The sequence below is a fragment of the Chrysochloris asiatica genome, unplaced genomic scaffold (genome assembly GCF_000296735.1).
Source record: "Chrysochloris asiatica unplaced genomic scaffold, ChrAsi1.0 scaffold00143, whole genome shotgun sequence".
Taxonomy (NCBI): Eukaryota; Metazoa; Chordata; class Mammalia; order Afrosoricida; family Chrysochloridae; genus Chrysochloris; species Chrysochloris asiatica.
Genome location: NW_006408661.1, coordinates 5,002,869 through 5,017,465, shown reverse-complemented (window position 1 = coordinate 5,017,465; position 14,597 = coordinate 5,002,869). Strand labels below are relative to the sequence as shown.

Here is a 14,597-nt window from a genome sequence, read left to right as displayed (position 1 = left end):
AGACCATATTAATTGATTAATACTTTATAGAAAAGGGCAATGGACAAATTCTGTATTCATAATGCAATGGGTAGCACTTAACAAGAAGTCTTATCTTAAGGTCCCTGCTTCCTTGTTTAATATCTTTTACAGCTCAAAAGAGATTGACTTAAGATAGGACCTAATTTAAGCCTTATTGACATCACGTTGTTAGGTGCTCTGGAGTTCCTACTCATAGCGATCTTATGTAACACACAATGACACTGCCCTGTCCTGCACCACCTTCACAATTGTTATGTTGAGCCCATTGTTACTGTCACTGTCTGATGTCAGCAATGATATCCTTCATCCCATATCCTCTTTTGAATCTGGCTTTACAACTGTTTTGACATCATCGAAATGAGGATTTACAGCACATAGTGTTATTACATCAGACCAAAGCTGATCACATGGGAAGGGGGGAAGGTAATTAGATTTTATTAGGTCCCATCATGGGCGACTGTTGTTGAGTGCTGTTGAATTGGCTCCAACTCACAGCCGCCTTGTGTAACATTTCCAAGAGGCAGCTGGTAGGTTTGAACCACTAATCTTATCGGTAGCAGTCCAGAGTTTATCCTTCAGTGCCACACTAGGACTCCTACATGGAGGATTACATCTTAACTGTCAAATTGCTGAAAATACTGGACCAGCTAAGTTGACACAAAACATTAACTATCACTGGGATTGGATTCCAACATATTGGGAGGTTAATAATCCTTCAAAATTTTAAAAACTTCTTTTGAACATGCTTTGCTACTTCTGGAGGTTCTATTTCAGAAACAAATCACTCAGGCTCAATGAGTACCTCATATGCATATCTCATATGCAGCAATGCCTACTCTTCTTCACTTCCCCCCTGCGTTTTTAACCAATGACCAAGTGTTGAACCTCCATGAGCTCTTGTTTTCTCACCTTTCTATTGCTATTGCTATACCATTTGTTCAAACCTCTATTTTGAATGGTTTACTGGTCTGGGCTCCCAAACTAGACCTTTTGGTTTCAGCATTCCCCCATGCGAATCCATTATTCAGAGCTGTTAGAGCATAGAACTGATGATATCTCTTGGTCAGAATCTGTCAGTGACTCAGGCTTGTCTGCATAATAGGTCTGTCAGTCTAGCATTTAAAGTTCTCCACATTTTGACTCTCAACTACCTTTCTGATCTTTCACTCTTTACTATTTACAAATATATCCTTCAGTTAAACTGAAATGGCCAATATTTCTTGTGCTTTAAAAATCCACTCTTTTGCTTAAGCTTTTCCTTCTGCCTAGAAGGAATGGTGCAAGACCGGGCAGTGTTTCGTTCTGTTGTACATTGACTCTGAGCAAAAGCCAACTTGATTGTACCTAACAAGGCTCTACGTGGTCATCTCATAATATTCAAATCCTACCTCAAGTTCAGCTCAACTGCTTTCCTCCTTCAAAAGAAATAGAGGAATTATTACCTTCCTTATAGCATCAAGATAGTGAACACATTAAGGACAGCTTACACACTTTTCATTTTACTTGTCTTCACAATTAACACTCATGGGAAACAGCAGTGAAGAAATCACAGGACATATTGCATTAAGGAAAATCTGCTGCAAAGGACCTCTTTAAAGTGTTGAAGAACAAAGACGTCAGCTTGAGGACTAAGGTGTGCCTGACTCAAGCCATGGTATTGTCAATAACCTCATATGCATGCAAAAGCTGGCTAATAAGGAAGACTATAAGAATCAATTCATTTGAATTATGGTGTACTTCCAGAAATACATATCTGTATTGGAAATGCAGCCAGAATGCTCATTGAAGTGAGGGTGGTGAGACTTCTCACATATTTTGGTTAAATCAGGACAGACAAAAGTCTAGAAAAATACCGTGCTTGGTAAAGGCCCAACGACAAATAGGAAGACTCCCAATGAGATGGATTAACACAATGGCAGCAACAACGGGCTCAAATGTATCAATTGTGAGGATGGCAGAGGACCAGGCAGTGATTCGCTCCATTGTTCATAGGGTTGCTAGGAATTGGAACTGACTTGACATTTTGGTGTGGTGCACTGGACTGCAAGGTCAATTTGATGGGCAAAGTGGCGCTTCAAATCCACCAACACTCCCTGAAAACCCTATTCAGGGTCACTGAGTCAAAACCCACTCCAGGGCATTTAACAGTATTTAACCTGGTATGGCACTGTGGGTTAATGTGCTGGACTGTAGTCGGCTTGAACTGCAAGGTCGGTGGTTCAAGCTCACTAGCTGCTCCTAGGAAACCCTATATAGGGTCACTGTGAGTGAGAACTGACTCAATGGCACTTAACAATGTTTACTTGTATATTGCTTTCAATCAATGCCCAGCACACAGTACAGGCTAGGTGCTCAAGGAACGAGTGCATACATGAATGGTGAAGTTGGGAAAAACACTGCTTAATTGGCAAGGGCAATTCAATTGCTAGTTTTTGTTCAGGGAAGCTGGGGCTATGAATTCAAATCCCAACATTTTCAGTCTCTGTGGAAAAGATGCAAAGTCAGCAGTTCAAATCCGCTAGCCAATCCAGGGAAACCATATAGTGTTGCTCTAAACCAGAATTGACTTGACAGCAGTAAACATGAACCAAGCCAATGCTCTAGGCGGTAGAGTACCATAGGGCTTACCTTCTAATGGAGGAAACACCCATCAGTACTGCATACAAGAAAAATGAACACCATATGCACAATGCAATGGACAAAAATAAAGGGAATGAGGACAGAAACGTAAGTTTTTTTTATCTTGGAGAGTTTATGGGGACACAAACCTTGAAGAAGTGATAGTTGAGCAGAGACTGAAGGAAGTTAATCATGTAGATTATCTGGTTAAAATTCCCAGGCAAACAGAAGCCCAAATAATACATGTGTTCCTTCATATGAGAAAAAACTTACTGACAAATACACCATGCATGTGGGTGACAGGGTGTGGAGGATATGGGGAGCTACAGATCAGAGGTCTCTGTAGGCCAATGTAAAGATGGCACCTTTTACTGAGAAGTTACTGGAGAATTTTGTCCAGAAGACACATGATCTGGTTTTAAATGAATCATTCTAGCTGCTGTTAATACAAAAGGGCTTCAAAAAAAGTGTGAGGAAATTTCATTATCTTTCCAATGGTTTTCAATAAACTTTTTGAAGCCCCCTTGATTGATGATTGGGAGACAAGAATAGACAGAGAAGTCAAATAGGTAGCTACTACAATTTAAGTTGAAAGATAATGGTAGTAAAGATAGTGGTAGTCTCTTGACCAAGGCAAGACAAGAGACACTGGGTGGTTTAAAGGGTTAAGTGCTTGGCTACTAACCTAAAGGTGAGCAATTCAAATCCCAAGGTCACTTAGGAACAAAGATCTGATAGTTCACTTCTTAAGGCTCATAGCAACTAACAGCATATAAACTGAGGCCTATCTCACATTTCTTTCAGTTTCTTAATTTGATTAGAGAGGATGCTATGCAAGGCCCCTTTAGCATTTAAACTTCTAGAAAACTACAGATCCAAGTAAATATCCAGTCTTAACCGTAAAGATTTACAGCCTCAGAAACCCTGTACAGGGTCGCTATGAGTCGGAACCGACTCCGCAGCACAACAACAACATCCTAACTACAGATAAACATTCTTATGCAATCCAAGTTTATTTCAAGTCATTTATTAATGCAATTCACTTTCCAAATAAATGTTATAAAAGTTAATGTGATTTTCTTTGTGTAACGATCAAAAGATTATAATGTAAAGATACTGTTAAGTAGCACAAATCTATGTGTATTTATGTGCTAAATGCCCATGCTACATTTTATAAAATAGGTTATGTGATTTGGACATTTTGCAAACATGGCTAAATTTTGAGCAATATCATTTACTAATTATCTACGTTTGTATTAATCAGCTTAATTTCCATATTGATGCTTCTTTGCCTTTTGTTGCTGTTATCACTTGTACTGGTTTTGCTGCATTTGGGAGCCATGACATACTTACAGTAATACTTTCAATATAAAATTAAACAGATAACACAACATTCATGAGATGTATAATTTACACGATTGGGTTCTAATGCCTGAGTCAAAGCACACACTGCTATACAGAAAACGTTTATTAATAACTGAAAATACAGTACATAAACTAGTGACATAGGTGTTTATGATTATCAAGGTATGTGTAATATAGGTTATATATGCCAGCATGCCTGGCAGCCAAGTGCTCTGTACACAAAAGATATGTCACATTGGAGAAGCTGTTGCACTCATCACATCGGTAAATCCCATTCTCTGAATAGGGTTTCAGAAAGCACTGGACTGTAACCACAAGGTCTGTGGTTCAAAATCCTATGCAGGATTGCTATGAGTCAAACCAACTCTAAAGCACTTAATCAAAAGAATATTATAACCTTAAGGGACCACAGATGTATACGTGGCTGGATATGGCATGACAAATCATAGCCTAAAAGTTTAAGGAAGAAAAAAGATAAACAAATTTAGTGAAATTTAGATTCAATAAACCAAGAATTTACTTAGATTTAAGAAACAATTGATATTACAATCAAGTTTTTTGATAGCTGAGGTAGTACTCTATCATGCAAAACCTTTATAAACAAACCTAATACATAAATGTTAACATTTTAATTAAAAAATATGTATGTTTATGAATATTCAGTTCCTTCACTAAACTGTAGGTACACAAAGCTAGAAAACAGACTTATCCCATATCCAATTTACCTGACTCCAAATAATACATGTGTTCCCAGCATTCAGCACACTCACACAGAGACTTCTTGCCAACTCTATTGTTTGCAAAATTCAATCAGTAATATTTTAGTGCTAATTAGTAGATGCTTAATTCATTACACTGGTATAAGGAGACTAAATAATTCACATGTTAGGGCTGTGAATGGAAAATGGAACAATGATTTCACCACTGTCAACTGGGTTATTCTGTATCTTCTCCTAATGTTAATGTATGACAGGTCATTAACCATAAAATCCTTTCTGGAATTTAAGGGAGATGAAGTGTTATCTTTGATAAAATCATATTCTTACTATTACCTCTGAAAATAAATACTTGTACTTCTAGTACACATCTTGGGTCCTGTTTGGATGTTCTATTCAATTTATTGGAATTTAAAAACTATATGTTTTTGGTGAAAATTTACAGAGCAATACATATTAATTGATTTCTATACATATTAATAGTCCATTGATACCAGTTACAATTTCTACAATGTGTCAACATTTTCATTATTTCTATTATGGTTCCATTTCTGAGCACAGTATGCCTGGGTGATATTGTCTATGAGCCAATCTTTTATTCAACTGAATGGGATGTTTTTTAATGCTGCTTTACAAACATTAATTCAGAATGAAGGTTTAAGTCTCACTTTAAGCAATTACCTGTAGCATTAGTAAAATGGTACTTTTTTTCATGGCATGAAATACACAGAAAATTTAAGATGTTTTTTCAGTTATATTCTGAAGGAAAATGCATGAAATGATGTTTCCAGAATCACGCAAGTAATACAGAGTAATGACAATTATGTTGGGATTCAATGGGATTCAAGAATTAATTACCAAGATGGGGCTAAGAGGACCTCTAAGAGTCATTCGTCCATAGTTTGTAAAACTACTCTTTCCACCAACTGCTGCTTGGAAACCCTATATAGGGCCACTATGAGTCAGAACCGACTTGATGGCACCTAACAACAACAAAGTAGATATAAAAAAAGTCATATTCCATACTCAAAACTGAATATCCCTGAATAGGTTAGAAAAAAAAAAAAATCTTCAGTAAATAAACTTTTACAATGAAAAGCAGAAACACAACACAGTGCTAATACCACACGTAAACGGTTTTCATCATTTTAAGAACCAGTTATAAAGCAGCTTTATTTGCATTTTTAATACCTTGGAGACAGATCTAGATTATTGACTATAGTAGCAATGTGTGTACTCTAATCTTTTATAATGATGCACATATTAATACAAGATGCACTTTGGAGAGTCCACTCTGAATGATTTCTTATGCATAAACATTGGTCACAGTAGATACATGCTGATAGTAGATCATTATTCTTAAAATCTCTTGCCATAAGCACCAAAGCTTTTCAGAACTTTTCCTTTTGTGTGGATTAATTTATGTCATAAATTGTTTTTCTTTGTGGTTCATCCCCAAGCCTGGGATTTGCAGTAATGTAGGACCAGTTTACCATCACTGCCAAAGCACTACCAGGAGAAAGAAAACAAACAAACAAAAAATGGCAATAAATTAAACTCAATTTCTTATTCTTAGATGAAAGAAACAAGAATGATATGTATCATAAATATTTGTACACATGCAAATTACATTCGAAGACTATTTCTTTCAACAGATGCCTGTCACTGACACGTATCAATAACCACAAATGTGCAGCAAAACCTGCCCTCTAATTATGAAGCATGGATAAGCTTACATATTTCACTTGTCCTGTTGTCTCTACATCTCCATCCATGATGAATAGTGGTGGCTTTATGTAATCTCCTTTTCAAGTCCTTTGCGGTATATCTGGATAACTAATTGTACGTAAAGGAGACCTTACTTTGAGTATATTTCAGTCATCTTTTGTTTGCACTATGCATTCTTTGATTATTCATTCTGTGTGCAATATACTGAGATCCTACTACATTTATGTTTGAAAAATAGTCATTTTGTTTTCCTCTTTAGACAATAAACAACACGCATCTCTTAAACACGTAAATTAATAATCAGACTACACACAGGTGTGTATACTCTTATTAAGAAAAAGAGGCAGTAATTAGTTCTACCTCATAGAGTGTTCCAACTTCTTGGTCTGGGGAAGGAGCAAAGGACTGGTTCACATAAATAAACTGTAAGAAAGGCAAAAAGATGAGGGAGATTAATTTCTAATGGCACCCTAATTAAACTATTTTTTTCTGGGTTCCAATCAGCTAGTTGCTTCAAATTCTTTGTCTTCAAAAGTACCAAAAACTTTCCAAAACAATGATATCTTTTTGAAAATCACTTCTTTCCTCAAAAGGAACAAAAACAACAGAACTTTTATTCCTAAGACAGTGGTTCCCAACATTCTATAACTGGGAAATGTAAAATTTTTTTCTTTAAATATCTTTTGAAGGATTATTCAAGCCATTACATGATTAAACATTTTAATTGTTCCATTCACCCATAATTAAGGACAGAATTTCTGCTAACAAACTTTCAGAGCCAAAATTCAAGAATTATTTATATATGTAATCTGTACATTTATCTTGGGTAAATGTAAAGCAAATGGTTGTTTTCGACCTTTCTGACCTTTGAAAATTCTTAAATACATTGTATAACTTCAGGATTTCACTACTATAGTCACCTGCAGCCAAATGAAGCAAACAAAAAGGGCAGTATAATTTAAACCCAATGTCAAACCTTGATCTTTAAGGGATCCATTGTTCAACATTTCAAATAGCTTAGTTTGTACAGCAACAGACACTGTTATATTATTTTTAAATAGTTCAAGGTTAAAACTAAGTTTCTAAACATATAAAAAATTCAAAAAAATTTTAAAGATGTGCCAGACATTGTTCCAATACTTTTATATGAATTAATTACCCCCCTCCTTTTGGAATACATATTAAATTATGGAAAGGGCTTTGGATGAGAACTTAGTTTAATTCAGCAAAGATTCACTGAGTATTTTGCTCTGAGAAGTGTACAAAGCATGGGACTATAAAGATTAATACAAGGAAAGTGCTTCTAATGAGATACACGGCTTAGAGAGATATGAAATTAGTGTAGTCTAACAAACAAGTTTGGAAAGCATTTCTAGAAGAGATGCCAGAACCAAGATTTGAGGAATAAGCAGGATTTAAACCAGACAAAGAAAGAAGTGATCAGGCAGGGCTTTGTAGGCAAAGGAGACAAAGCTTAATGAAGTGAATGCTGAGGGGGACAGTAAATGGAACAGAATACAGAATTACAGAAACTAGATGTGACTGTGTAATTGTTGTTGTTGTTACATGCCATCGAGTCAGTTCTGACTCATAGCAACCCTGTATAGGATTTCCGAGGAGTGGCTGGTGAGTTTGAACCACCAACTTTGTGGTTTAAACTGACCTTGTGGGTGCGTACTTATCCTACAGCACCACATCACAATGCCAAACAGTTAGCAAATGAAACTTAAACAAGTAAATGAGTTTGTATACTATCAAACTCTAAAAATATATGGAATCATCATCATTCCCTCTGATGAAACAATGAAATGACCCAAATTGTTATCTGTCACTGGTTACAGCAGATATACTTAGTTATCACAGGCTTATGAAATGAATCATGGGAGCAAATGCAGTTTTTTGCTAAATGCTAAAACTTAGGAAGAGAAAAATTTTATATTTGTTTTAAATAAATTACTTTTAAGTCACTAGTTCTCATTTTGATGTCTCTCCAGTGACTTTTGCCATTCTAAAGTTTGAAGTTGGGAGTCTTGGTGTGGCGCTGCGCATTAATGCACTGGACTGCAAAGTCGGTTTGAACCGCAAGGTTGGTGGTTCAAGCTCACCAGCTGCTCCTCGGAAACCCTAAACAGGGTTGCTATTAGTTGGAACTGAATGGACAACACTTAAAACAACAAAGCTTAAAGTTTGACATCCTAGGCTTTAATGAGCTGAAAACAGATTAGTATTGGCCATTTTGAATTGGACAATAGTATGTCCTACTATCCCAGAAATAACAAATTGAAGAGGAACAGTGTCACATTCACTATTAAATAGCACAGTTAAAGAGCTATCCTGAAGTATAACAGGACTGCAAGGAAGATCAGTTAACGACTATTTCACAAAATTACACACCAACCACAAAAGCCAAAGATGTTTTACCAAATGAATTGTGAAATGACATCAAGGGCATATGCCATGAAGCAAAATGTCATTAAAAACAAGGTCACAATAATTAATGGGATACTAATTGAGATGTGTTCACAAAAGGATTCAACACTGGAAGCACTCATGTCCATGTCAGGAAATTCAAGGCCAACTGACTAGAGGAGATTCATGCAGATGCTCATTCCAAAGAAAAGAACAGAATGCAGAAATTATCAGATATCATTAACATCACATGGAAGCAAAGTTTTGCTGAGGATAAAGCAGCAATATGTCAACAAGAAACTGCCAGAAATTCTAGCCAGATTCAGAAGAGGAAGTGGAATGAGGAATACCATTGCTGATGTCAGATGGATCTTAGCTGTAAACAGAGAATACCAGAAAGATGTTCACTTGCTTTTTAATGAATATGCACATGCATTTGGCTGTGTAGATCATAAAAAATGTGCACCACCACTGTGAAGAATGGGAATTCCAGAACATTTCATTGTGCCCACGTGGAACCTGTACACAGACTAAGAGACAGCCATTCCAACAGAAGAAGGGGATACTATGTGGTTTAAAATCAATCAATTTATTCAATCTGTATGCCGAGCAAATAATGTGAGAAACTAGACTATATGAAGATTTTGTCATCAGGTATATAGACGATACAACCTTGCTTATGTGCTGAAGGTAAAAAGAACTTGAAGCACTTACTGATGAAGATCAAAAACTACCTTCTTCAGTATGGATTACACCTCAACATAAAGAAAACAAAAATCCTCACAAATGGACTAATAGACAACATTGTAAGTGCACACACGACTGACATCAACAAGGATTTCATTTTACTTGGATCCACAGAGTCCATCCAGCCAACAGTCAGGAAATCAAATGAGTATTGTATTGGGCAAATCTGTTGCAAAAGACCTCTTTAAACTGGTAAAGAGCAAGGGTACTAGTTTGAGGCAGTGCATATCCCAAGTGGCAACACCAATACGCCTGACCCAAGCAAGCCATGCTATTTTTAATACCCTAATATGCATCTCTGGAAGACCAGAGAAAATCAATGCATTTGAATTCTGGTTGGTATTGGTGAAGAATATTGAAAAGTACCATGGAATGTCAAAAGAACAAACAAATTTGTCTTGGAAGAAGCATAGACAGAACGTTCCTTAAAAGCGAGGATGGTAAGATTCTTTGTCAAGTACTTTGGACATGCTATTAGGAGGAATCCGTTCCTGAGAAGGATATCATGTTTGATAAAATAAGAGTCAGATCTTCAATGCCGTGGCTTGAAACAGTGGCTACATTGGGCTCATACGTAACAACTGTGAAGATGGCCCAGGACTGGACAGTGTTTTGTTCTGTTGTGCATAGGGTCGCTGGGAGTCAGAACCGACTCGAGGGTACCTACCAACAACCATCAGCTTTCTCTAGCACACTACTCAGGAGGGGCTCATGGAAACAAAATTCCTCGAGCTCCTGCATGGTGTCACTGTGGTTAAGTGCTGTCGAGTTGATTCCAACCCATAGCAACCCTATACAGAATTTCCATAGAGTAGCTGGTGAGCTTGCACCACCAACCTTACAGTTCAAATGACTTTGCAGTCTGACACATTAGCCCACAGCGCCACACCAAAACTCACACATTGTCAATAGTTTGTCCTTAATTATGGAATACATGAAAATAATCCTTTCTATACTGATAGTTCTATATACCCACAACCAACACTCCTGGATGCAGCAGTCCATGAAACAAATGATGCTTTAGGCAAATTTGTTGCAAAAGACCTCTTAGTGTTCAAGAGCAAAGATGTCAGATTGAGGACTAATGTGTGCCTGACCCAAGCCATGGTTATTTTTAATAATGTCATATACAAGTTGTCCAATGAATAAGAAGACTGAAGAATTATTGATGCATCTGACTTACGGTGCTAAAGAATACTAAAAGTACCATGGACTGCCAGAAGAAAGCCTTAGAAGCCAGGAAGGAAAAGACTCTCGTTCTGTTGTGCATAGGGCTGGCATGAGTCAGAATCGCCTTGATGGCACCTACAAGAAGTCTTTGCTGCCCAACAAGTTAGGAACTATTGCACATTTTTGGTAGGGGTATGATCAATACGGATCTCATACCAACTGTTCTGAGGCCACAAGTTTAAGGAACTTTTTGATGAAGTCAATGAGTCCTTGGATGGTTCGGGTTCTCTCTACAGCCCACTTCTTTGTTTTCATAATAGGGGTGTCTCCCACAGCTTTCAGCAGGATGTCAACTGTAAAAGGGGAAAACAAACAAACAAACAATTACACAGAAACATCTAAAGAGAATGCAATTTAAATGACTTGACCCAACTTAATCTACATCTACTTTATGTACTGATGATACTAGAGATACGCTGTTGTTATTGCTAAGTAATGCTAAGTCAATTCTGACTCATAGTAACCCTGTACAGGGTTTCTGAATGATCAGCTGGTGGGTTTGAACTGCTACCCTTGAGGTTAAGTAGTTCAGTGCTTATCCTATAGTGCTACACCAGGCCTCCAAAATATGTTAGAAATATTAAAATGTCAAGAGATTCTTTTTCATAATGTTTTTGTGGTTGTTTCTTTATCCCCCAGTTCTGTAAAGGTCTCCCTATGGGACTAATCTTTACATGCACTTTAATGTAATAAATAGGCAGTTCTAAATGGAACACAAATAGCTAATAAAAAATATATTAAAGCAAAAAAATATCATTAAAAACTTCTAAGTAAAATAATGTCATGACCTTTTTCGCCTACCAAAGTGGGACAGATTAGACTAAATAACAGTGTAAATGACATGACATAGGTAGACATAGGTACATACCCTTTCTCGAGCGTAAACATATCTAAATATTAAAAAAAAAAAAATTTGACTCAACAGTTCTAGGAATCTAGCCTTAAGAAAATATGAGATGAGTAAAGATTTACTGTAAGTAATAAATACTATTACAAAATCATAGAAACCTTTATAAAACTAAAATAGCAAGTCATAAAGGTATTGTTTCTTGACATATCCTTCATCTAGGTCTGTATACAATTCTGAAGGTGCCGTTTCCATCTCTTTAACCCTTCTGTGCTGTTTAATTTATACCATGTCACAACAGTAGTTTGGGTGTCCTTGAGACTCAAATCACGTTCCTTTGAAATGTTCGAGTTTTAGAAAAAGGGCATGATCAAGGCTGTCAGGTTTCAAAAAAAAAAAAGATTGTCCTAGAACAGCTCTTGCTTGCTATCTCAAAGAATAAGTATGTGCATTGTCGTGATGAAAAAACATCAACTCAATTTTCTTGACCAGTTTTTCAGCAATGCAGCTTTCAATTTTCTTAAAACGTCTAATAAGATCCCATGATTGTCCTATGTCCTTTGAGAATATCTATCAAGATTATCCCTTTTGTGTCACCCAAAACAGCTGCCATAACCTTCAGAGCCACCTCTTTGACTTAAATAGAACCCTTCAGAAGGTACCATTTGATTGGACCTTGTTCTCTGGATGGTATGGGTAAATCTGAGCTGTGTCCCTCGTTATGATTTGTTCATTAAATCATCTTCATTATCTTTTATCCTGCTCAAAAATACTGATGGAAAGATCAGCTCCTTAAGCTAGCTGACCTTTACAGATGGTTTTCAGTATTTCATTCCTTTGACGATACTCAAACGAATGCATGCAGCCACCCAAAGATCACAAAGACATGTTTAAAAACATCTGTTTTAAGTAAACCCATGCATACATGAATCCTAGTAACAATACTTTTTGACTTACCTCATCATCAATAATACAATGCATATATGCTAAATGATTCAGGTTCAAACCACAACTGTCACTTGCTATATATCTATGTTGTTAAGTGCTGTCGAGTCAGTTCCGACCCATAGGGATCCTGTATAGAGTTTCTGAGGAACGATTGGTGAACTTGAACTACCAATCTTTCAGTTCAAACCGACTTTGCAGTCCAGCACATTAACCCACAGCCCCACAACATGACTCCTGAATATTGATAGATACATACATATGTATCTGGACAAGCTTAATATATCTCAGCCTCAGTTTCCTTATCTTTAAAAAATAAAGATATAGCACTTACCTCATGTTGTTATGTGCCGTGTAGTTGGTTCCGACTCATAGGTTGTGAAAAATAAGTGAATTAACATATGTAAAGGAGCTCTGGTAGCATAGTGGTTATAAGCCAGGGTGCTAATCTCACAGCAGTTTGAAACTACCAGAAGTTCCATGGGAGAAAGATGAGGTTTTCTGCTCCCATAAAGATTTACAGCCTCAGAAACCCTATACAGGGTCGCTGTGAGTTGGAAACAACTCCAAGGCATATAACTAACAAACCAACTACCAAAGTAGTTATATTGTTGTTATGTGCCTTTGAGTTAGTTCTGACTCACAGCAACCCTGTTTAGGGTTTCTGAGGAGCGGTTGTTGAGTTTGAACCCCCAAACTTGTGATCCAGCACATTAACCTGCAGCAGATAATTATTATTTTGCTTATTTTTCTGTTACCACCAAAATTTCTACAAGTGAAAACAACAGTTTGAGCCAATATACAGAGATTCACAAAAAAGGTTATGAGTCTGTCTACTAAAAGAAAAAAAAAGACATGCACAAGGATGAAATTAAGCAATATGCCTGAATGCAAAATAGCTTATTGCTACCCCCTAGCGTTAACTCTACGTGATTACAAATTTGTCTCTCCTATCTGAAAGTAGGGGGAGGGATGTGGCTCCCTAAGATAAACACTGGGCTGTGTGAATAAGGTCTCTGGTTCCAGTCTCTCAGCCACTCTGAGAGAGAACAATGGAGCTCTCTGTTCCCGCAAAGATCTAAAATCTCCAGTTAAACTCTATGCAGTGTTGCTTTGAGTTGGAACCAACCCAAAGGCACTTAACAACAAATCTGACAGTAGAATGCTGCTATGAAAACTTTAAGCTGAAAATGTGTTAAAGCCAAGAGCAATTACCATTAATTTACATGGAAAAGTTTTGAACATTCCCAGACCCCTTAAATAACCAACCAAAGCGGCCAAATCACACATAAAACCTAAAATCAGACTAACACATAGGGTTCAGACACTTAAAAGCTATGGCGGCTTGATGCTAAGTGTTGTTCCCTGATTAGGAGCTGGTGTTACTACTCCAAGTGTGCATACTACCTTTTAACAGCAGCATAATCCTGGTGTGGCACTGCAGGTTAATGCACTGGACTGCAAGGTGAGTGGTTCAAACTCATCAGCCCCATGCAGGGTTGCTATGAGTCGGAACCTACTCAATAGCACTTAACAACAAGTGGTGGTGGCTGTATACCACAGAGTCAGTCCCAACTCATAGCAACCTGGCATAGTTTCTGGGGCTGTAAATATTTATTGGAGTGTAAGTGGCATAAAGTGAACTTTTGACAGTGGGAGATAACTTGTACATCTTCTGGTTCCATTCTTCAGCATTAAAAATTGGGATCCAATGGGACTGAGCTAATTTTATTCAAGTTTACTGATAGAATGAATTCACCTAAAACAAATGATGCTCTAAATGGCATGGGGATGGTGGTTGATGTCCTGACTGCACAAGATGAAAGGAGAAACAAACTCAGTATCAGCTCAAGACTGATTCCTATGACAAGCCTTCACTCTCCAACCTTCTTTACCAACTCTGACATCAACAACCACCCCCACCATGGCTGCACTCCTTGCTACTTCAACAATTCACTGCAATGACCACA

The 14,597-nt window shown here is 37.2% G+C and overlaps 1 protein-coding gene across 2 annotated transcripts in view; it reads right to left on the bottom strand.

Annotated features, from left to right (window-relative positions):
* Positions 1–6,150: 6,150 nt before the first annotated feature.
* ATG12 (autophagy related 12) overlaps positions 6,151–14,597 on the bottom strand; it is a 15,556-nt gene continuing 7,109 nt past the window's right edge. Inside the window, exons 2-4 of one of the 2 annotated variants that reach the window (XM_006870529.1) lie at positions 10,992–11,128; positions 6,810–6,872; positions 6,151–6,230 (exon numbers count right to left, since the gene is read on the bottom strand). In XM_006870529.1, the coding sequence (XP_006870591.1) occupies positions 6,171–6,230; positions 6,810–6,872; positions 10,992–11,128 (260 nt within the window). In that variant the 3' untranslated portion in view covers positions 6,151–6,170. Of the gene's footprint in view, positions 6,231–6,809; positions 6,873–10,991; positions 11,129–14,597 lie in introns of those variants that run through there. The other variant, XM_006870530.1, reaches the window with a different exon arrangement.